At 42.2% G+C, this 25,731-nt stretch overlaps 1 protein-coding gene across 4 annotated transcripts in view; it reads right to left on the bottom strand.

Annotated features, from left to right (window-relative positions):
- The window catches only part of PRKG1 (protein kinase cGMP-dependent 1), a 496,774-nt gene that overhangs the window by 162,143 nt on the left and 308,900 nt on the right, over window positions 1–25,731 (bottom strand). For all 4 annotated transcript variants that reach the window (XM_064513567.1, XM_026097420.2, XM_026097419.2 and 1 more), the window contains exon 5: window positions 8,887–8,950. In XM_064513567.1, the coding sequence (XP_064369637.1) occupies window positions 8,887–8,950 (64 nt within the window). The remainder of the gene's footprint in view (window positions 1–8,886; window positions 8,951–25,731) is intronic.

Below are 25,731 nucleotides of genomic sequence, written 5' to 3'. Positions count from 1 at the left end.
ATATACTCTAGATAGGCCACAGCTGGTTTTAATCCAACGCTGTCAAACAGCAAGCCTGCATGCCCATAAAGCTGCACAACCTGAATGGGATGATCTTGAGTGCGGCGGTTTTATAAATTAGCATCTTATCAGGGAATTATCACAGAACGGATTTAAAGTCCATTGGACCCCTTATTACTGAAAGTGGAAAAATACTGAGGAGACACTCGAGAAACAGGCAAAGACAAAAACTCTTCCGGACGATGCAAGAAAAAGTTTCCCGATACGAACACCGCACTAGAAAAAGTCAGGCTTACAGGATGAGGCTCCCTTTGGAGGAACAGTTTTGGGGGGGGCTATTTCTCCGAAGGGATTTCCAGGCTTTATTATCTTTGCCGGATTCTGCGGGAATTCAAAGGCGAGGATGTGTTTTGAGATTTTTAAGGCTGGGCTCTGGGTGCCTCCGACGGAGCTGCATCCTCGGGAGGGGAAGCGGCACAACGCTGCCGGGTCCGCGCTGCTTCCCTGGGATAACACCGGCTCTGCTCGGCAGCGGGATCCCGCACCTACCAAAGCCTCCCTTGCCCTCCCTCTTGGGAGCATTTCTGCTGCAAAGTGCCCGAGTTGTTTTCAAAGGTATCTCCAAAGTGGCTATTGCGCCCTTAACTTTGCATGCTATTGCATACAAAAAAGCAAATATTCGATGCAAAATAGCAGGCTACAGCTTCTGAATAGCATGCTTCCTCCATAGTTAAGCTATGCCTTGTTCTTGGTCCATTTAAATAGTTGGCTCCCTGCAAAGACAATTACACAAACTATGGGACCGTGCTCTGGGACAGCACAGCAAGCTGCCGCGTTGCTCCCAGCCTTCTGCGTGGCTTTTGGGACTCCTGCCTCTATCTACAGCCTCTTTACAAATAACGTAGATGCACACGTTCGCGCATGCACCCCAAATAGCTCACAGGGGATACGATTCTCCAGCTGCGTTCCTCGGAAACATCGCCCTGACTTCAATGGATTTCCCAATTTGCATCGGAAAAACAGAACCTGTGTTTGCGGTCTACGAAATAAGCCCAGAGAAAAGGGCAGCAGCACTTCTGACACTCAATTCAATAATAACAAATTCCTGCCCTCTCTGGAGGAATCCAGCTCTTCACGGAAAACCTCCTGAAAGGATTCCTCCGAAGCAACTGGGAGCTTCGAACCCAACGCACTCTGGTTCTTGAGAGATTTGAAAACTCATTTCATCAAATAAGTCGCAAAGATAGCGTAGCTCCCTGACGGTAAAGTATATTTGGCAGAACTCCTCCGCGACCGCAAGGCTTGCATTGCTCCACAGCTGCGTCCAGTGCAAACACTTAACAGTTCCTCCTGCAAAAAGGACTGAAGCTGATGCCCAGCAGCCCAGGCTGAGAGCCTGCCTGCTCGTGACACCTCCTAACTCACCTCCTGCCGAAACCACAGCCCTGCGCGGAGCAGATGCAGCGGCACGGGAGCCTCCAGGGTTCATCCCAAGGAGGAAACCCGTGCCACGTGTTGCCGAGGCTTGTCGAGATGGAAATACTAAGCTGTTTCTAAACGTTTCTGCGATAAATGGCATACAAATGTCACATATTTTATAGATAGGCGTAAAAAGAGCATAAATACGTGAAGGATGACGCTGGTGGTACAAAGTTCACATCTGGCACTGGCCGCGTTGCTCTGCATACACGGTTTTAACAGATGTCCCATCACGGCCACTTAATCTTCTCCGCACTTTGCGCTGAGTTGAACAACGTCAGCTCTAATAATAATAACTGTTTAGTAACGCCAACCTCAGCCCTCATTTGCCTGTGCCACGAGCAGGAGCAGCGAAGCGATCGGGCTGAAAGCTCGTCTTATTTTTTAATTCCTTGCTTGGTTAGGGAGCGGTTGGTTTGTTCAACGATGAATCACCCACCAGTCCCCAGGGAAAGCAGTGGTAAACAGGGAATCAGCTACAGCTTGACTCCCCAGCACCTCCACTTCCAACGGCAGCACCCCTTCTTTTCCTGCAGCGCACGCATCAGATCAACTTTTTGCTGTCTTCACCTTGGGTGTTGGCACTGGGTTGCATTTTCGAGGCACGCTGATCCCTAAAATTTCTGCCCCCCACTTATTCACGCGGGATTTCATTTCCTCGGTTTCCATTTGCAGCGAGCTGGTGCATCTCGGGGCCCAAATCCCAAACCGGCAGAGAAAAGCAGAGCCCGGCAGCAAGCCAGGCTCACTGCGCTTCTCTGCTTCTCCTTTCTGCCAGGGTGGAGTGGTCATGGAAACCATCGGAATAATCACAGGCGCTTTTTCAGCAGGGTGACGGCATCCAACGACACAGTCGGCTCGTTTGCCAGTTTTCTTCGTAGCAGACAACTTGTCCTGCACAGCTTCAATTTGGTTTTGAATGAAGGAACAGAGCCGTAAATTCAAACAAGAGATTATGCTCTAGTTAGAGGGAGCCTGAGCCATTTACCTGGCCAAATTTTGATTTTGCTGGCAAACTACTTCATCAGACATTAATTTTTAAGCACTTGTACGTTACTTATATCAAGAACTTGGCATAGCCATAGTGTTGTTTAAATTAGGCTTCACTTGGGTAATACAGATGCTGTAAAGTTCCATTATTGTTAAATGACAGTATCCCACCCCCAACCCTTCAGAAATGTTACTCCGTATAGCAATGAACGTGATGTGGTTCATGGTAGACCTAAGAATGGGCCAGGCTGCAGCAGACCAAGGGTTTGCCCAGCTCCGTGTCCTCTCCAACACCTGCCATGAGTGGGCGTGCTGGGAAGAGCAAAAATAGGGCAAATATATACTAAACTTCTCCCAAATGCTCTCTCAGTATCCAACTGCTTGTGCATGAAGGGTTTCTGACTATTTAGTGATCTCGATGGATGCTCCAAGTGTCCTCCTCGACCCACAAACATTTCTTGGTTTCTACTGCTGTAGGAGAATAAGGACATCACAGAATGTTAATTATAAGATGGATGTAGATGATCAGATCCCTGGCAACTATCTACTTGGACCAGGGAATATCTAAACGAGCCCACTCCTCTGCTGTGATACCTAAGCACAGGTTTATTTGTAAGTGCCTTTAAAAGGTCAATGCACACAACAGACTAAAGAAAAAGAGGAAAAAGATTAAAAAAAAGTCTATCAAAACAATGCTTTTTATCCCAATGCAAGCGTTACAGCAATTTTTAAGTGAGCGTCACCATACAGTCGTGATCAGGTACAAAGAAACAACCAAGTTTTTCTCTTTTGTTCCCTAACGTCCTTTAAAATTATATGTAAGCACACACGTTTAGCTGCATCTTATACTTGGATAAAAACCGAAAGTTGATCAGGGGCTCTATTTTCCAACTAGATTATTATTCACAGAAGCCATACTCCATATGTCGAAAGGCCAGAAAAGGTCTGTCATATGTGTAAGACAAGGACACTCCTCTACTCAATTCATCTCGACACTGTAACTGAGGACTTTATCGTAATCTTGCACATTGTTTTTTCCAAGTGCATTTTTTTGTGCAACGATTTTTTTTTTCAGCAGACCCCAGACACTTTTCTCCCAGAATACTTGGATAAACAAAACTCCATTTCCATGAATGTCACGTGAAAATCTAACGTGAGACAAGTGCAAAGCAATATATATTATTTCCCCTGCTCTAATCGCTCTTGCCCTGCCATTCTTCATGGAAGGAGGGCTATATTTAGACCACACTAATTAAACAGCGGCAGCATAAGGATTTCTGTTACATATTAATTGCAAGGTGGAGAAAGGAGGAAGGTTTGCTTCTTAGCACGAGGACTGCCAAAACACGGCACGTCTGACCCAGCCAGCTTTTGAAGCTGAACTAAGCACGGCAGCTTTAAGCTCGCAGCCCATCATCAGGACCTGGGAAGGAAGGTCGACCACCAGGAATGGAGCTGACTTCGGTTTTCCTTTAACCATTTTTGCCTGACTGTTCCGAAATAACTCAATTTTTTTCACTAGGAACTGCCCCGTGGCTTTCCCTCTGAATCCGAAAAAAAGAGTTTTGAAGCATCAACACTTGTTATGGGACAAAATGTTCCCAAATGCACACGTGGAGCACGATGGGGACAGTAGTCCCAGGGCCCTTACGCACTCCTAAGCCAAGCTGAACGTGCCAGGCCCTACGGTTACAACAATTAAAACCCGGAATTTGTTAATGAAGTGGTTTGCATCCTTGATTCGGGGAAATTAGCTGTATTTAACACTACGTATTACAGTACATTTTCTATCTATCATATATACATAAAATATATATATGTATATAAGCAAACTGTAACAAATCTCGCTAGGTAGGTCAGCAGTTAGGTCTGATAAGGTTTTTGAAAGCCATATGTAACTCAAACAAACCAGGACATACATTCGGGGGATAACAGAAGTCCATCCCTGACATATGGGCAGAGCAATCTCGTTCTTTGAAACAGGATTAGCAGTTTCGGTTGGGAAAAAAATAAAATAAAATCCCCTCTGGGCCAACGGCCACACGGAATAATTTCAGATAAAAGAGATAACTTGCCAAAATTTTTAGCAACTGGAAGCAGTTTCAAAAGCAAGAAGGTCAGGCAAACTTAATTATAAGTTGTGCTACCCGAACTACCGATTTTGGACATAAATCTTTCAAGGATATAAGCTTTACATTCGCCTGACACGGAGGATATATCTGAAAAAGGAAAAAAACAAAACAAAAAAAACCCAAGAGAATCAATCGACCTCAGGATGGAAATGAAACCAAGAAAAATATTTTTTGCCCCAAAGAAAATAAAGAAAAGCAGACTCCCTAAAAAAATTAGCTTATTCCCATCTGTTACAAACTGTCTGCACTATAACGAAGTGCTAGAAGGTGAAAGCTGCATATTCTTAGAAAAGAATTGTTTGCTACAGAAAATGCATTCATTTTAGTGATAAATAACGTATTAGCAGTGCACAATGGAAAAAAGTACACAACTGTATTTTCTTTTTTTTAATTCCAAGAAAATGTGAAACTCTGCATTCAGAAAAGGCAACCATAAATTATTTCCAAGCCTTCAAAAAGGGGGAAAGAAAGGTCAGGGTTTTGCATTTTCATAGGGTTTTGCAGCTTCATAAAAAAAAAAAAAAAAAGGCTTTTAATCTTGGTTATTAATCACCTATAGTAAATCTTTCAATTCTCAGACAAATTCCCCTCTCTGACCCAAGGAAACTACAATTATTCAGATAGTTGATGAATAAAAACAGTGTGCAAGAAAGTGCAGTTTTGCAAGGGAGCTTTGTGTTCACCTAGAGCAAGGATATTTATACAACCGCTACAGGTATTTAGACGCCCGAGACGCACAGCACTTGCGGCACGGGACACATCCTGTTAACGTCTTTGCTAACGACATTAATCCTGCGATTTTTAAACACAAACGTGCCAAATTTCTTTACGAAAACACGGCAGAGCGAAACTATTTCGCTACCAGTGCAGCGCCTCTAGGAAGCGAACAAAGCGGTAGCTGTGCACATCGGGGACAAAAATAACCGAGCTGCAGATTTTTTTTGGAAGGAGCAGCTCAGGGCCCTAGGTTTGCATTGGAGGCCTCATGAAGATTTACACATCTTTTTAAAAAGCCTGCCAGGTTATGGTGATACGTGTTGCTTCTTACGTCCCAGATATGCAGCAAAAGCTAGGTGAGATGCACCACCCCACTAAACAAACTGTTCCAGGTGCAGAGGAATATGGGTCCTTCATCCCTTGAGCATCATGACCATGACTAACCCTTGCTCGCCCATCATCCTGAACGGCTACAGGAGCTCGTTTCTCCCTTCTCCCAACTGGTTTGCATGCGCTGGTTGGCCAGAAACCAAAAAGCCAAGTAAGCGATGGGCTCCTGCTGCAGCCTCTTCCATGGTGGGGCCACCAGTTCGATTCTTCTCTCCCTAACCAGAAATTTTGATGAATTTATGATGCACCACGGACATTTCATCCCACGTGCCAAATGTGCTTTGGGCAAGCAACTAAAAAAAAATTGGAGGGCAGTCCTGTAGACAGCCAGAGCGCTTGCACAAGCCTCATTTCCTTAGGACACCAACCTAACAAAACCCAAATAAAATGAGGATTAAGTCTTAAGCTGCAGAAGCACGTTACTTGTTGATTTGCACATTATGTTTGGCAAGCGTGAGAACAAACAACGCAATAAAAATCTCAGGCCAGGAAGAGCTGTTCCGACGGAGGTGGCATTAAAACCAAACTAAATCAGACTCTGAACTAAAACGGCTGCTCAGCTTTCGGAGGCGCCGAAAGTAACTGTGGTTGTTACCAAACATGTTGAGAAATGTTAATACAGAGTCAGTTATACGTTACATATTAACAAATATCTATGTAATGCTAAAAAATACTAATATAATGAAAATAATCTAATGTAACAACACAGAGAACCAGTCTTTGGGCACCACAAAAAGGGCTGTGCCTGGGTCATCCTGTGATCATGGGAAATGGGGTAAATTACAGACCAAGCACCTGTAAATCTTCATTTATCTCAAAGACTTCTTTGCAAAAACTCACAAAACCAGCGGTTCGGGTTTGGATCTGCTAAAACCAAAGCCAATTGCCTTGCTTCTACTCTCACCTGTGTACGAACCATGAGCAATTTTGGAGATGGGAGATGGGAATGATCTCACCCAAGCCAGAAGCCACTGCGAGGGAAAAGGAACTCCCCCAGGGTTTCGTTAATCCTCACTCAATCCATCTGGGCTAAATAAGTTAATTTAGCATTTCCATCAATTCTAAAAATGAAATTACGTTAACAAACTTCGGCTGTTTTTCCCACTGTCCTCATAAGACCATAGCCACATTTGCTTTGGGAAAAGGCCAATTAAAACAGCTTCTGGGTTTCAGTTAACGGGCTTCAGAAATTGCTTAAAAAAATGTAGGACTGCAACTATTCACAGAACTGTATCAGAAGAAAACCTGCTTTAAATCTTGACATTAAGAGATTATTCCCTGCCTCAAACTGTGCCCAGTCAGTCAGTTTAACTCAATCCTTGTTACAGTAACAGCCAGGACAAAAAAAAGTTATTGTCACTTTAGCTTTAATATGCTTGATAGTGTTAAACACAAAATATATGGTAAGGGGATTTTATAGTTTATGTAAAATGTGGTATGTTAAAACAAATAAGAACAACACAGTGAATAACATATATTTTGGTATATATTTTGGCATATATTTTGAAGCAATTGATTTTGGAAGACGTATCTAGCGGGTCCCGCCAAACAGACTGGGGACGATACGCTGCTCTTGCAACGTAGCATCTCGTCTAAGTTCACAGAATTGCCCTCATGCAGCGACGGGTGAGAAAATAAATCACTATAAAAGACGCTAGTGTCTCTTAACAGAGCAGCAATATAATGTTATTGTTATGCAGTTTGGGTTTCTCCTAATTTTCGAGTTAGGAGTCACCTTAATTTCTGCAATTTAGCTTCTTCTTGGTATTGGTTCTCTTAGAAACTGCAAGGTAAACATAAAATCCTGGAGGATTAACTTGCTAGTTAAAGATCTACAAGAGTGGTCTTAAGGCAAGTGCTTATTTTTTTAGATAAGTGCCTCATCTCTACATCTATGTTCTTAATTGTGTTTTCCCCGTTGAAACTTTAAGGGTGCCTGGAAAAGTTTTGCTGACTTTATACATTTTACCTGACTCTTGATAAGGAGATTAAAGTCATATCTGTGATCCAAGCTAATTAAACTATCTGTTTCTGCTTAGGCATGTTTTGGCGATACGCAGATTTAATTCATAGCATATTGAGTTCATATGGCTCTTTTCTCTCCGTTGCAGTAAAGGAAACAAAGCCGATCTATGAAGTTACTCTGTATGACAAATGTGTGATTTGTTCAGATTACATTTTATCTGTACATTACATAAAAAGGCCCAAAAAAAAGACCCTACAATCAACTTAAGAAAATGTCAGCAGCTTCATTTCTTAAAATCAATGAGATAGGTGGTAGTTACTACTATACACTAACATTTTTCTATAAACATAGTTATTAGAATTGGCTCAGGACAGCAAGGCATATGCGAAAAACCCTACTGTAACAAGAGAGGCAATAAAATACTGTTGTACACAGAGATTTCATGCAGTTAAATCATACTGGGTTATACTGTGAAAGGTTTTATTAACAGTGTCTGCAATATTTGCTAATGTGCAATTCTTCAGGCACAGAATGGAGCACTGCGAGAATAAATCCCAAACTACACGGACAAACTACCTGCCAGATAATTTAGGTATTTTACATCCATTTTACACATTCGGTTAGAGCGAAAGTTTTTTTAATGAAGACTTATTAGAAGCCTGACACTAATGAGATACCAGCTTATAACCAGGTAGACGTGGCACAACTCCATGATGACTTTCAGATATCTCGACGTACACTACGTTTACCCTTCTCTGCTGTAATTCTTCTGGGAGCAGCCTTTCCCTTACCTTCAGTGCCATTCCCACACCTGCACAAGCACTAAAATAACAAAACCCAACACAGCTATCGTTTCCCGCATGTGTTCAGGCCAAAATATGCCTCCTCCATCGCTGCCCACCCATGAGGCTCCTCAGGAGAAGACCTCAGGACAGGTCCCCAGTGCAGGGACCACGGCAGGAGATCTCCAAAACGCAGGAAACTATCATTTCAGCTCCCAACTGGAACGAAAACCAATTAAAAACACCTAAGCCCCCTGCAAAACGGAGTCATTTTTCACACCGCTCCACTCGTTGTCTCTACGTGCGAGAACAGGCAGCCGTAATTGGGAGCGAAATTGTGAAGCGGTTATTTCTGAGAGGAGCCTGGATATTGCTACCAGAAGGCTCCCAGACTATGAACTCATTAGATCTCAAAATTAAAAGCACTTACCTCTTCAAGGACATCTGCAAGCTTACTAAGTATCTCCTCAGGAAGGCTCTGGAATGTGGGAACACTGCAATACAAGAGAACCCTTGATTACTGAATATATATTTCACAAAGCCAGCTGTACTTATTTCATATATATTTCATGCACATGTTGCCCTCGTTGCTAAGGACTTGCTAAGTGTTTACCATAAAAGCAGCATCTGTAATGGAAATCCTGTGTTCTTGTGCCACCCAAGGCATATTTTTAAGTGTTCACTTGTTACGATGGGAGACCACTTGCAATAAACATCTGGAGAACCCTCCGTCAAGCTGGGAAGCAACTAAGACTCAATTAAGGATTTACTAGGATTCATCTGTGCTGCAAACGTCTTCAGTCACACATGGGATTGTGCAAAACTTCCCTGCCTCAGTTCTATCCCACCAGAAAAACAAATAAAAAAGAGGAAGAGATTGGATCTAATAAGCAATAGATACAAACCTGCCTGATGCTACAGGTAGACACAGCAAATGCAGAACACAAAGCCGCAGAGGGTGCGGGGGCAGCAAGAAAACAGCATTTAACTACTGCTAGAATTATTGCACAGTCCATCAGGAGCTTTACATCCGAGGTTTATCTTCTTTTGCCAAAAAGGCAACTTTTTCACTTTTTTTTTTTTCATAGCATACTCCTTGGCAAAGATTTCCCAGGCCAGGCTAGACCTTCTGGTCAAGATGCAAGAGAGATGCAGCAACACTCATCCAGGAAACAACAGACAGAGATTTAATTCAGTCTCAGGCAGGAGGGATGGGAATTTGAATCTGACTCTCCAAATCTCACGTAAGCACCCCGACCTCTAAGCTATCAGCAAACCTCCCATCGCTTGGTTTCTCATTCTCTGTTTTCCATAAAAGCTTGACTTCCATCAATATTCTCAAGGTTCGGTCTGATGCTGAATGAACCAACATAGACACAGTGTACTTTCCAAAGGCAGGAAAGAAGTGCTGGACCTGCTCTAATTAAAAATGCCTATCATCAGTAGGCTAATTAGCAATGTATCTGCACGAGCTATTAGCCCAAATGTAGCACTGAGCTGATACAGCTCTATTCAGTCTATTCCAGGAGTTGCTCGCTCAGCAGTTGCTTTATCACACTCCATTACATGGTGTAAACACAATCTTACGCTTCCAGATTTAAATTTAGGTCCTCAGATGTGTCGTCCTAATTTCAAGAGCATTATTAGGCACAAAGTGGGGGGTGATGGTGGGATTTCCTTGAAGAGGGGTAAATGCAACCCCAAATAAATCAGATTTTCCCTCTCAGATGAGGTTCCACATTTTGCTTTGTGACACACAAGCGGGAAAAGCTATTCAGGTTTTGGAGAGCTAAAAAACCCAGACCAAACCTGTGAGCAGGCCCTGGCACTTTGCTTGCTGGGTGGCCGCTCCAGCGATGCTTCATGAGCTATAGACGGTTTCTGGGTGGCCAGGCACAATCCAGCAGTTGCTGCTGCACCCAGAGAAAAACCCAACCGTAAAAGCAAAGGAGGTCTGGAGACTTTGCAGAGAGCGTGATAGCAAATAGCAGGGTTGTGTCTGGGGCCAAGCTTCCTTGCAAAAAGAAATCCCCGGGGACGTCAATGGAATATTTGTGAGCACAATTAATACAGGATTTGTTTTTGTTAACTTAAAACCAATGTATGCTACGATACAGTAGAATTAGAAAAACTGGAAGCCTCCATTTTTTGTTTAATAAATATATTTTTCATTTAATGTATCAAATAATAATCAAGACAGAACTGGCCAACTATGTGCAGAAAAATGCAATTACTCAGGCTCTCACTAACATCATTTTTTTCTTAGAAATTATTATTATAGCACAAATAGCAGGTGAGCTATTGCATGTATGGATTACATGTATTATATCTTACATGTATTAAATTCAAGAATGACAAAATCATACTATTGAAAAGCTAGGACATTAAACCAATAAGGAAATTTTCCTAAAGAGAAATAGAGTTTCAACATAGCAATAGAGCGGATAATCAGAAAATCAGCCTGTTGACAAAACTAGCGCCATCAAGATAACACCACAGAAGTACAAAATTAACGTCACAGATTTATAGCCATTTATGAAGGGCCATAAACGTCCTTATGAAATAGCAAAGAGAAAACATTTATTGACCTGTTAAAAAATGTCATAAATTCAGGCTGAGCTGATGACAACTCTGACAGAAGAACAAGATTCGAAAAAATGCTCACGTGCACAGCATAATATCGGGTGCTTGGCTTGATACTCCAGTTAAATAAAAATATACCCTCATTCTCTCCATGATGACATTAAACAGGGTCTTAAAATAGATTCTTACTTTTCCCAAATCTGTCAGTATTATCTAAATATTCACACATGAAGATCAGTATTTTGAAGACTGTTTTCATGTGGGTACCTAAACTCATAGGAAAATCGAGATCTGAGGAGCAAATTGCTGCAAATGGGAAAATAAACACTAGAAAGTCAAACAGGAGGGCAGAAGACACGAAAGAAAGAAATTGAATTTCAAGATTTTGCAGCACAGCAACAGATAAAAAAATATTCTCTATTTTCTACAATTTTGTGAAATTGTCTGAGAAATGATATAAAACAGAACAGCAGATGTTTGAGTTTGGAGATATTCTTTACTTATGATGAAAGAACTCACAGAAAATATGGGTCAGTCTCATCAAGAAACTACTTATTCCGTCCCCTTGCCCGAAAAGCAGGATCAAGGGAACCTAATTTCCAAGTTATGGAATAAAGCTGGTGCTGGTGGCACATGAGGAGCCATTTCAGGTCCAGAGGGACATCTAAGTCCGTGAAGTCCAAGTAGGAGGAGCTGCAGACCTTTGGACTGAGATGTCAGCATCCGAGATGCTGCCACTGACGAGATGTCACAGCTCTCCTGTAGCGATTTCTGCCCAGTTAGCGGTTTCCTTCTTCAAAACGGCATAAGGAAATTGAATTTTAAAACTAAATGCCAATAAACCCAAATCTTTTTCTCTCTCTTCTTTTCTTCGTCTTCTTTTTTTTTTAAATCAATCCACAAACACCGCTAAGCTTTATTGCAAACGGCGACTGAATTAAGCAGCCCGAACGGCGATTTCACAGCTGTCACGGGTAACAGGATGAACAGCAATATCTGAATTTCTCCACTTGCTCTGTCCCAAGCCTGGATTGACTTTTCTTTGACCTTGGAATGGGGAACTGAACTAGTTGCACCAGCTATAAGCTGCTCAAGCTGGCTAGAAGAGGAGACCTTCTGTCTGCTATATTCCACATTCATTCCACCTACAAAATATTTTGCACTCGATGACGGTCCCTATAGCTTGTGAGGGCACTGTGGAGAACTCCTTGTTGTCTCTAGGCCTTTTACAGCTGCTTTTCTTGTTGACTTGAAAGCTAGAACTTTTACGTAGTTGAACAGGGATATTAAACAGGGGATGCCAAAATATGGAAAATCAGCTGCGCAAAAATGTCGGAGTTGAATCGCAGGCCAAATGCAAAAGCAAAGCCATGCTTATTCTGAAGCAGGTGAGAAGAGGCGAGAAATGTCAATCCTCCTGTCACCTGTAGCTGCTACTGAACGAGAGCAGAAGCATCATCCATCCTCTGCTACCATCACCATCCGCACAAAAGTATGGAATATATGTAGGTGACCACGTAACTTTTGATTCATCCCATGGGACTACTCCTGTCCTAAACTAGCAAGGGCTCCTCAGTAATCCTGGCTGGAATCCAAGGTGTTGATCTGACCCTAAAAATACTCAGTGGCATGGATGCCAGTGCTCTGAGAACATATCCAGCTTCTGACATGCATGAACACAGCGTCACTCAATTGGTAGCGAAATGGTTGCACGGATGGAGGGTCCTTGACACCTTCTGTACTCCGTCCAGCCCAAAAGTAGCTATTGACCTTCCAAGCGTATTTCAAGACACGTTTCCTAAGCTTTTGAAGGATGTTCATTAAGGGTGATTGCTTAGCTCTGCAGACAGTGGCAGACAGTCCTTATGGGTTAAAACCGAGAAACAAAACCTTCGTCCTTTGTTACTGCTTGGCACAATAATAAATACAACTGTTGCCAGTGCTCTCCGCTGTAGGCCAGATGGGTAGGCACAGTTTAAAAAGCAGAATAAATCAGCAGCAGGAAATTAAGTCTGTCTGCATTCCATGAAACACCTTTTTTTTTTTTTTGCGCCCCTATATTGGAACGGAGATTGAAAAATGTTACGTGTTTTTGACCTTTCTTTACCCCATTTGGGGTGGCCCTAAAGCACTGCAGGAAAGCAGCACCTTTCTTCTCTCAAAGAGCTAAGGTTAAATCGTACCTAGTAGCATCTGACACTTGATTTAGGATACAAAACTATATTTTGAACAACTCAAGCTGGTGATGCTATGTAACTGGCGGCTGTCCAGTTGTCAACAGACTGCGTCAGAACTGAACTGCTGGTTCCATCGGCATCACGGCCTTAACCAGGGAACTAAGAAAATTGTTTTGAGACTAATTCTTGAAAGTTTGCAAACATAATTTACTGTGAAACCCTTTATCTTGTCTTCCCTTTGCCTTCTTAAACTGGAACATACTGTACCGGAGAACGGCACACACTCCCACTGCACAAAGGAGAAATCACCTTTCCCAGTTTGAAATCTGCCCTGAGAGTTGGTTGTCACTGGTTTAAGTGGGATCTTCCAGAAGACAGTTTCAGGAGGGGGAAAAAAAAAATCTCGAGTGCATTGGCACTAGCAACGCAGTGCTCCATGTCAACACAGCCATATAGAGCAAATGGTTATGGAGTAAAACCTAACCTAGCTCAGGAGGATGAGAGCAGCTGTGGAAGGGTGGGCTTGGCTTTATGTTTTGCATTGCCCGGTGCTTAAAAGTGCATTTCCACCTTGGTAAAAAAGGCTGCATGTCGGGTTTCAGCGCATGAGCAAAACCGCTATTGGAGGCCATGGTGGAGCTAAGCCAGGGGAGACCTGGTGCACGTGGACAAGAAGTACTTGGAGATGCTGGGTGGGTAAACGGCTGCCAGAAGTGCCTGGCGATGCCACAATGCCGACACCGTGCAGTGGCTGGAGAGCATGCTGGCTTGCTGGGGAGAAGTAAGATTTCGGAGAAGATGGTCAGATAATCTCCTTTGAATGGGGACATCAGCTACGAGTGGTGGCCTCAAGCTGATAGAGTTGCTGGATGCCTCAGCATAGCAATCCCTGTGCAAGAGAGGCAAAAACACTGAGTGATACAGTAGCTACGTGTTGTGAGCTTTTCACTGAAATACCAATTCCTCTCTCCTGTCAGATGAATAGGTATTACTTGGAGGATAAACAATTTTTTTTTCCATACATAGTGCCTATGGCACCAAATGGAAAAGAAGAGGCAGAAAATAAGTTCAGAAAGGGTGTATTTAGTTCTCCAGAAGCTCGATACTTACTCTATTACCAATGCAATTGATAAGTCAAGGCTAGTTTTCCTGAAGCAATTTCCTGGATATTTTGCTTAGCTTAAAGAGTATTAGAGAAAAAGAAGAAAAGAGATGGAGAGCGACATTCTCTCACACTCGCATTAATTACATCTACATCCAGCTTTGAAATCAGCTCAAATAATGTCACTTTTTGGAGAAGAGAATACATTTGCTCTACCATTGCTGCAGATGACCTGTCTGCTGGGCTAAAGCTACAAAGGCATTAAAATCGTTTGCAATTGCTCATCTCGGAGAGGTTGAAAATGCTGCATCTACAGTTTTAAAGCTCTGTCAACCATAACATGGACCTTATCTCTTAAGGGCTGCTATACATATGAAAGTGAGAGAGATGCAGAAAGTAGATGAAGTGACTTTTTCACGTGATGGAGAAGCTGAAGTAAAGCAAGTGTGAAGGATCGCATTTCCTTTAGGTCTAAATAGCTCAAACCTCTTGTGACGAGAGGCTAGTAGCTACACTAATGGATGGATGAAGTGGTCCACCGACAGCAGGAGGACCGAACACTGATGCCAACGTGGGGAACCCATGTGAGGGATGCTCATCTATCAACTACATGGTGTGTATTGACTCAGGATAAGCATTTTCTCATCTTCTACACACAACCAGGGTCTTGACAAGAGGAAAACGGCACCCGTTCCAGTGGAAATGTGCACATGGACCATTTTTAAGGAGCTCCCAGCAGACGCAGGACCTCATTGACTGTGCCATAGGACTCTTCAGGGGGGAAAGAAGGCAGGACCTCCTTTTTATCTGAATTTCCACGACATGCTGTCCCTAAACCGAAACAATCTCTCCTTTTCCTTCCATGCCAACCCGTTTTTGTCATTTCCCTTTGAATAGCCATGGGGATGGACACTATGTACTAGCAGACTCCACTCTTCCCAGGGTGAGTTAATACAGCTAGACACCTTATTTTGGTCTGCAGGCTGTGAGTGTTTAATAGGCTCCTCAGGTATTCTGAGCACTTTTTTCCCCAGATCTGTCACTCCCTCTCTTTCCCTGACAGGGGTCCATTCTCAAAGACAGCCCTCCTACGGTATCTCATTTTGCGGTCGCTGAGAAGACTGCAATTTAAAAAAGAAAAAAAAAAGTACATATATATATATATATATATATATATATAGAGTTGCTGTCAAGATGAGAGAAAAGCATAGAAATTAGCAGGCATAGAAACCCATTCACCCATTGCATACGTATCTACTCTCCAATAACTTTGAGAAGGACAGTTGCTCAGAAAGAGCTGCAAATGCTCAAGGACAATAACAACTTTGGAAATATCAAACAACTTTAAGCATGCACATTTTTTGGCTGCTCAATTCACAGCGGAGGATGGGCATTGCCTCGTAGGCCTAGCAGTGCTCTTTTTGTGGCGGTCTACAGAGACCAGCCTTTGCTGCAGGAGAGATAATACCTGGTATTACCTTTTGAGTACACTATGCTATTTTTTTTTCTGCTGTAGCAGTTGGTATTTCTTCATATTTGCAAATCAAATTGTAACTACGGACCTAAAGAAAAGCTTCTGTATCTCCCAGCTCCCCTGTCTCCTCCAAATTTATTCTGCAGGCTATTAAAAGACAATACCTGTCACAAGAAGCCTCTCACCACTGCACCCTATGTGTTTTATTTCTATGATCCTGCATTTGCAATATCGTCAAAATCCTTCTGGCTCCGTGGAAAATCCTCAAGCAAATGCATCTAGGCTGACTACTTATTATTATGAATTTTGACTGGAACAATAAACGCATCACTGCAGTAATGGAATAAAGTCAAACTATCACAAACACCATTATCTCATACAAGATGCAAATGCCATAGCTAGAAAAAGAAAGGTGTTTGTGGCTGCTTCTTGAGCTGCGCCTTAAAAGGGATCTTTAAACATCGATTAGTGTTCTGCAGACAACGGTACATGACAGTTTAAAGAAGTGGCAGGTTGTGTTTGCATGCACGGTCCACGTTGTCGCCTCTCTCCAAATTAGATATTTGCATCTTCCAAAACAATTTAAAACCAGGCGTTTTGTCTCTAACAGACGTCTCCTGCACTTGACAGCAAATTGTCACAATAATATCTCTTTCATGAGGACACCGACAATACTATTTCCAAACGCACAGGATCTGCTGTGCAACGTTCGCTGCTGTTACGCTCCTCTAACGCTGCTTCCCGCCTACTTCCTTTTAAGCAGCGCCACTAAATGAGCACGTTAAAATGACTACTGCAGTTTTCTGTCTTCATAATTATATCCAAGAAAAAAAAAAAACACGCTGGGAATGTTTTTAAGGTAAGTGGAATCGCAAGCATGTCGCCTCCTCCCAGACAACGTCTTTCAAACCCACCAAAGCAAAGGCACCGGTGAAAAAATCCCTCCCTGACACACATGTTGCAAACGGACTGAGTCTGTGTGATTCACAAAGCGAGCATTAAAATACATATATCTGTATTTTTGGTGGTTAATTACTTTGGGACGAATCAGAAGAGTTTTCCAACGGCAGCAAAAGAATAAAATGGAAAACCTTCTCGGCATTGACCTAAGGAGTGGGTTTGGAGGGGTGACCCTGGGTCTGGCAGAGTAACTACATGCCGCGTGCAACGAAACACAGCAGCACTGGCTTCAGGGGCAACCTTGAACTTCTCACTCCGGATCAATGCGTCTTAGATGATTCACCCCTAGCCAGAGGGACGAGTCAAAGCACAAGTACTTTTGATCAGTAGATTGTCACTGAGAAGAGTCTTCGAGGAACCCATTTAGTTAGACCCTACAGAGGGAAATAAGCTACGAAAAGAGGCAGCAGACTCTACAAAGCTCTTGTTCCTCTTTGTGGGGTAAAATTACAGCAACTGGATGTGCATACAAATGAAAATGATACCACAAATTGGTCTGGGTGCGTCAGAGAGAGGCATTTCAAACCTTGCAACAGAAAAGTAGCCTTGGTGAGACCCTAACCCGGACCTCAGGCTAACCTGAACCTGCACCCAGCACGTACGTCAGCAAGGCATCCACAACATATCAGCTACCTAATTCAGCGCTTCGAACCGCACACACCGAAGGGGGAAAGCAAAGTTGTTAACCTGCACAACCACAGAGCAGCTCTGAATAATTAATACCCGGTTGGAGACAGAAGAGGAGCGCTGACTTCGAGATTTGCCGGAGGCAAAAAATATACAGCCAGCCAGCCCCTTCCTATTTTAAGAAAAGTCATTCTCTCTGCAGAGTGCTCATCTGCCGGTCGCAGGCATTAGGGGTTGTAATTCGGGACATTTATCCTCTGTGAACTTCTGATGGCTAACAGATGGTGGGTTGTCTTAATTCCCTGTTTCAGACTAGTTTTATTCTGACTCTTGGGACGGCTCCTGCAAATGTCCTTGTGTAGAGGAGTGCTGCTGTCTTTGATGGCCCGCGGGAAGGCTGGGTGGAAGTGACTCCCGTGCACCACCACGGGGTCCAGGAGGAACAGCCAGGTCACGGGCACCCTCTTCTTTCTGGTGGGCTGCAAAAAACAGCGGGGGCTTGCCTTGAGAAGCAACTTCCACGAGTCCACTGGGGCACAAGGCTTGGGAAAACACCACCTCTCCCAGCCTCCCTCTTTTTCTTTTTCTTTTTTTCCCAAATTGGTACAATTCTGCACAATTCTCTTCCTCCAGTATACCTTTAGGTCCTGCTATTGAGTTAAAAGAAAACAGAAGAAGGATTTAATCTTCAAATTTGCAATACAGTTGGGTTTTTTTTCCTCTTTTACATTTCAGGAGTCAAAAATTTGCTATGCACAGCAAACCTCCGCAGCATGTTTTGTGCTATGCAGCTAAAAATGAATTAAACATGGAGGATTTTCAAACGGTTTGGATGGTATTGAAGAAATAATCAAATAAACTGGAGAGATTCGATATAAGATTTGAAAATTCAATTGCTTAAAAAACCCATAATCTCAAAAATATTATAAACAGGAAAGGCATACAACGGCGAGCGGAAAAAATAAAAACTAAAGCACACGCTGAGGAGACTGTTTAAGGTATCAAACGAAACTCTGCTCAGTGACTGTCAAGCGATCTTTACTTATTGTTTCCTCTGTATTTGAAGAGCTGCCATATACAACTAAGGGCTCTAACCCCAATGTTGGCTCCCGTCTGTGTTAAGACCTGGCCCAGATTTTGCTAGTGCAATGTTACGCTTAGGCTAATACCAAACGCTTGTTGGGGGCATGGTATCACGCTAACAGAGCTGCTTAGCCCTTAAACGGGAGCCAAATCTCTGCTTTGGATGAACGGCAGGGAGAGCACGGGTCCAGCCACAGCAGCCCACGCGGACGTCCCGCGATCTGCGATGCACGCCAGCTACAAAACGGTCTGGAGACGGGAGGAAAACTTTTTGGCCAGCGGTTAAGGCAGACTGGCAGCACTTCAGTTGACGCATGCAACGGCCGCTCATGCCGGAGAGCAAACTCCTGGGAAATTTTGTGTCCGTTCTCGAGCCAACACACATCGGATCAGCTCAGCTGCACTGCCCCTGCTTTCTGAAGGTTGCATCCCTCTTTCTCCACTTAAACGGCCACAGATACGCAACTCTGTCCTATTTTTCCATTACTTTTTTCCACTGTAACAACAAAGCTTCACTAACTTCTATCAATTCATTTAATGATTTGCTAATCAACAAATTACACAGTATCAGTGCATCACATACCTGCCTCTCTCTCCCCAAAATGAATCTCGACTGGCACACAAATATTACAATCCTGAGCTAAGAGACTAAGAAAAATGCCTTCATACCCAACGATCTTTTGCCCATGGTTGAACTTCTAAAGCTTTTCCCTATGTTATGTTGCAGAAGAGCAATAAAAAGGGTTTTGAAACATGAGCGTTGGGGAATTTTAATGGGTCTTTCTTGAGGCAACATGGTATTTAGATGGAGAAATAGGGAAAGGTAGGCCCAATTTAAGAACTTCTGCTGTGGATGGAAACTGGTGAGACACAACATAAGGTCTTCTGTTGCCGATACGAAGTAAACAGAACGGAAAGTAGCCCACAAGCACATCAGTGAAAAATAAATTAAAGGCACATGGATCTAAAAGGTAGGAAGTAGTCTTACTCATTTTTGGTGCTGACTCTTTGCTCTTCCATTTACACACAGTTATCTATTTTCTCCTTAATGTTATTCATCAAGGTTTTCTAAAAAGAACACATTTTAAAAGAAGTACAGGCATGCCTCACCACATACCCCTCTCTATGCACTAAGACAAGACAGAATCACTGCCACATAAATCCCTTTATCGGAAGCAATGTCATCATGAAGAAAGTGCAAACGTACTCAAATGCATTGAGACTACATGTCTAAAAAGAAAGAAATGCCCTCTCCAGCTCCAAGACAACCGTTTTCCAAAGAGTCAGCCAGCTAACACAGAAACACGGGATTTCTTCCGTATTTATGGCTGCACAATCACAGTAAATATGTTTGCTCCTCTGCTGGTCTCAGTTCAGAAATCCCCATTTGGGTATCATTGTGGGAGTGTAAAGAAATCACTTAACCCTCGGAGCTTGTGCCATATGATATGCCGGATTTCATCTCAACATTCAAAGCTCCTTAGAGCAATGGCTCTTTTAGCTGCTTGGAAGTTTTTACACCATTTAAGAAACACATATGTTTAGAGTGCAGTAAATATCAGTTAATAGCAACCCACGGACTGCTTCCCCTGCAATCTCACGCATCGTGTTGCTCAGTGCCAAACTCTAACCTTGTTCATAACAAATTCTCCTTAGCATAATGCAATGTCCAAAAAGAGCCACTTCTGCTAATTAGGTTCCTGGATAAATTTCATTTATCACATATGAAAGCACGTTACTTTTGCTACCCTGCTTTCTTGCTTTCTGTTTTTCTATTCTTACTTTTCCAAGGATACTGGGTCTCGGGATGCCTGTTCTTACGACCTGTTGAGAGATTTGAATACTGAGGGACTTTATGGGGTTCCTCTTACTTATACACACACGGGTTTAAGACCACATGAAGCTAACGGGATGCTTAAAGCCCGTCTGTTACAAGATTTCCACTTGCAACCAGTGGATTTGCAGTTACACAGGGGTTGACCACATGAGATCAGCAGACGTAATGCATGATCTACGGACACGTTGTCATAGTTTGTCAAGCTTGTAGCATAATATTAAGGGTTAGGGGAGAAAAAGCTAGACTTAGCGATGGGTATATGCTTTACAGTGATTTGGCAGAGACTGTTTTATATGGGAGCCGCTCAGGCTGCAGTAGATGCAACAAGCATGTGATGGGCAATCTCCTGGAAACTGTCATTCAACCAGAAGTATCAGACAAGTGATGAGATCTATGAGTGAACACTACCCAAGGTTGGATTTGGAAGCACACTGTGCAGACAGTGTACCAGAGGATGTGCCCTGCACGTCCTTTGGGCCCATGGCAGTGTCCTGTGACACCAGCTATGATCAGAGCCTATCCTCAAAGTAAAGATCGCTGTGGACATCACACTATGGGAAAAGGGAACGGGATCGTTTGCATCCCCAAATATAGGGTCCTGGGCTCCCTCTGCTATTAGTCAACAGCCTGGCTCCTGTGATGTCCCCTCCTTGACTATAGGTCATACGAGAGAAGTCTTGCACTCACTGGATTACATATTATACCTGTACTATTATATGAAAAAATAAATACGACAGCTGAAAAACTCTCTGCACGCTTTAAGAGCTCTCAGAGAATTAGACAAATTTCAAAGAACTGGGAAGAGGAGAAGTCACCCTGAGAACTACTGATTTACCTAAGATTAATGTCGAGTTAACGAAACTGTTAATCTAGGACCTATCAACAGTTATTTAAAAGGTATAATTTATACCAGTCAACTTCTTTTTCATAGAAAGACAGTTGTCATGATAAGATTATGGCTCTGGCTGACAAAGGCAAATGTGTTGATTCAGTGTATGTGGATTTATTCAGGGCAATGGGGCTTCTTGATTCAAAATACCACTATATATGTTTAGGAGGAAACACTTAAGATTAATTAAAAACTGACTCACTGACAGATATCAAAATATAGTTAAAAGGAGTGAGCAACGGCTGTTGAAAGCAATTCCCATAAATCCATTTCTAGTTCAATGTCATTTCAATTTATTGACGATCATTCCTCAAGCTTTCAGATGAGGCAATTTACTCCCCTCCCTGGTGATTAATGTCTAATAAAATGCACTTTAATATTCCAAGCACGCAATGACTCGTTTTCGGAATAGGCATGCAGATTGCGGCAACAGCATCAAAGCAAGCACGGAAGCATCGACTTAAAACAGGATATCCTGGCCCTCCCCCATAACCTCCTCCAGAAGAGCTTGCTTTGGCACTGTGATTGAAATAATGATTCTCGAATGCAGAATAATAACCTTGAAACTACAGGCAGGATTGGGACAGCCCAACAGATAGAGTGTCCTGTTCCTGTATCACAAAAAAGCTAAAAATACTAGGAAGAGCTCAGAGGAGACCACAACAACTATCCTAAGCCACAGGGGGAGGAGGAGGGCTCATCATTTGATATGAATTCAGAGCAATTTTTACCTACGTGGGAAAAAGGTCAGATAGTGAAGATCTTTTCCATCTTACAGATGAAGAAAGGTTAGGTATGTGAATTAGAAATCAGATAAATTGAGATCTGGTCTCATTTCCAGGCTCCTATCAGGAAGGAAAGCACTACAGCAGCTTCATTGGGGATAGAGTCTTCTTCATTTGGGAGCCTCCAAGACAAAGTTGAGTTTCTTTTATGAAGATATGGTTTGGTCTTTCTCCAAGAAAAAACAAAACAAACCAAAACAATGGCACATGTCTATGGAGGCTGTAACTGAGGCTGTGCTTAAGGAGATAGTTACTTTGCAGTTTTAGCTTAGACATCCAGTAGCCATAGCCTGCTCATCCATGGGATGGGACACCACTGCGAGCTATTCGCTTTCTGAAACGGTTTCAGAAATCGTACAGCGAGAGAGAAGCTTATTTTCAAGACCGTCAGCCAAAAGTGATGCATGTTAAGTGACTGCAAATAATTTTTTTAGCCTAGTAACGAGATTACGGGACGACTCGGAGGATGACTGCTTTATCCAACATTACTAATACGCAATTATATGTCACGGCGAAAGAATGATTCCATTCCCTCCGAGCTAAACACCTTAGCACCGCTGGAAAGCCGCACTGTTTGACAGCCTGAGACCAGGCTGTTTATGAAAGGTGGGAATTTATGGAAGTGTTACATTAACCTGTCAGTTGTAATCTGACATAAAAAATTTCGTTCGTCTAAAACGGAGGAACAAAAGCTCCTGGATGCGTAACGACATTTGGAGCCTAAGCCCCATTCGCTTGGATTTATAAATGCATCTGTAAATCCCAGCCATGGATTACAACTAGGATTTCCTCCAATGGAGGAAAAAGGAGATGTTTAGGATTTGCGTTTTCTTATTTAAGTCAGTATCTTGCTGATTTGTATCAGCCAACTGGTTCTCCTTAGCATCCTCACTAGCAGCTTAACAGAATATTAATTCCCAAGAAGACAGCTGTAATATTCTAAATTATTAAAAGTTAGGTATTTTTACTGTCTCCCTGAGGACAGTCTAGCCTCAGCTTGATTCTTCCTGGTCTAAACTACAATTCGACACCATAATTCCTGTAAGCATGTTCTGTGAGATCATTTTCATGGCATATAATTCCCTGGTTTTTTTCTACACTTTAAAATACATATTTCTAATTGTGTTATGAACTGCTGAGGCAAATTATGAGCTTCTCTTCATTGAGCTGTAGCAACCCCTTGATCTTTTTCCAGAAATAATTACGCTGGTTTATCAGCATCTATAAGAAGTTTAAATTATTCTTCCCAGTATGCATTACCTTGTATTTTTCTATGTCACATGTAATATGCTACTCGATTCCCACAGTTAAAGTCAGTCTGGAAATTACTGTCCTTATTTTTCAGCAATCTATGAGTTGTATTTACTGAAAAGTCAGTTGTGTTGATGTTTCCAGAGACAGTATATAATTGAATTTAGAATGCATTCCTGATGCTCATAAAAGCAATAAAACTGTCACCTTCTGCCTGCGCATTAAAAATTCATCCCCTGAAAGTAGAGGACAAACGCATAAAATGATCATTAAGATTTGCAAATGTACTAGACACAGGAAAAAAAAAAAGACTAGTCTCTGGACGTAAAAACACTTAGTTGATCTGTGCTCAAATGGCTCTATTTATTGGGCTTTTTTTTGAGTGACCAAAGAAAAAAAAGCTCCTATTAGTAACGTGACTGAAGTGCACTTTACCCTGTTACACAAGTTTAATTTCTATTGACATTAATCAGAATGCAGAACCTATGTGAAATTAGAATTGGTTCCCTGAAATAAAAACTAAAAAAGATACCATTTCAAGTTACGCAATCCTATCCAGACAGCCAAATTATCTATGTGATTACTTTCCTGATGAACGAACATAGAGCGCCAAAGGAGACTCTATCAGCATTTAAAATCTATTCCCACTTGGAACAGAACTTTAACGTATATATAAGACTATGAAACCCATCCTTGAGTTTGCTGTGGATAGCTGTCTCCCTGAATCTGGGCCAATGGAGCTGCTATAATCCAAAAGATCCAAGCTAGCGTGTCTCGATCGACAGGACACGGCCTAATATCCAGAAAAGCCAGGTCTTTTTCTAGACTTGAGCAGCCTTCTGGTGCGTAACCTCCAGCAACTGTTTTCATTCTCTGCCTGCTCCAATTCAACTACAAAAGCTTCCAGACACGGCTTAGTATTGCAAATTTTATGTGCTCCAGTTTGTCATGGTGCTGGTAGCTTGCTATTTTGAAGATACTTTGCAGAGCTGTTTAAACACATATAGTTTGAAATGATTTCACCTAATAGAATATTTTAACACACATTCTACTAGCAAGCAGGTTCTCTGGAGATGATATATTATTGCCAGCCTGACGTATCTTTGTACCTTCATCTTCTCGCCCTTATTCTGAGCAATCATTTTCTGACCAAATTCCTACTTATGAGTTTTATCTTAATGCATCAGCAGGAAGATGCTACCGGGGGAAAAAAACTTGTCTTAGATCAGGAAGCTTTTCTACAAATCCCAAGACAAAGTGCAAGCAATGAACAAAAGCTCTAACTTTAAAAATGAAACAAAACCATCACTTTGATTAAACCTAACTGACCGTTGCTCGGGAAAGCCAAGAATACTTACTTCTCCAAGTAAAATATTCATTAAAATGTAGTAATGCAGTTTTGGCCATTCGGAAGCTATTCATGACTTCTACGTCAGTCTGCCACGTGGCAGAAGTTCTTCTCCGGGACTATACAAGCATGGAAAAGGCCCTCCCTTGCACCTTGGCATGACAGAGCTTATCACAGCACTTGGAAGACTCATATCTGATTCCCTCCTCTTTCTCAGGGGGGAAAAACCCAATCAAACAAAAAAACCCCACATTTACCACATCTCAGGAGACATTGATTTGCACTGCTTTTGGAGGATCTCCAGGACAGACTAAAAATATCTCAACCAGAATATCTGGTAGCACCATGGTTAGGACATTGCCTCGAGAAGCAGGTTTGGCTCACCCTGAGCATGAAGAAGGAATTAGATCTGGATCTACCAGGTGAGAAGCTTTTTGGCTAAAAGCAGATCAAAAAGTAGAACTCCATTTTTCCTCCAGTTTGATGCATGTCCCCTACGCTTACCCTTTGTTTCACTTCAGTTGGAAGCTCCCAAATACCAGCCAGATTCTTTGTTTTGTTCAAATCAACTTGAATTTTAGAGTTTTAATGCAAGGAAGGAGAAAACTTAGTTCATTAATAGCCTTTTCTTTTGTCTAGGCAGCTCATTAACCAAAAAAGCCTCTCCCACAGGCATTCACAGGCTCATGGACGAGAGCGGTAAGCACAAAGTCATTAGAAAATTAGCCCACATCACTTAGGGAACATTTTCATACGTATTAGAGCACAAAGGGAGACACCATAAACTAGAAGCAAGGAAGACAAAATAACCAATTTACTAAACCTATAATCTGTGGGAAGTTAGTGATCAAATAAGTTAATTTTATTCAGCAGGACACTATGTAAAAATACAAGCTTCTAAATGAGGTTTACTGTCGTAGATACTTTCTGTACCAATTTATTTACTACTAATTACACTTTTCTATCTTTAGATTAATACTTGCTGTGTCTTTGTACTTCGGCTTGTTTAAACCATTTTGAAGGGGGACTATTATTTGCATCTATAAGGCAGATTGCCAAGTCTCAAGGCAATTACAAATCATAAGTGAGATACACATCTAAACAGCTCTTTCTAATCACGTTAAAGGCTTTATAGTTAATCTTTCTTGTACTCTGCTAA

Source organism: Dromaius novaehollandiae, chromosome 6, assembly GCF_036370855.1.
Source record: "Dromaius novaehollandiae isolate bDroNov1 chromosome 6, bDroNov1.hap1, whole genome shotgun sequence".
Taxonomy (NCBI): domain Eukaryota; kingdom Metazoa; phylum Chordata; class Aves; order Casuariiformes; family Dromaiidae; genus Dromaius; species Dromaius novaehollandiae.
Note: the sequence above shows the minus strand (reverse complement) of the source record. Positions and strands in the feature narration are given on the sequence as shown.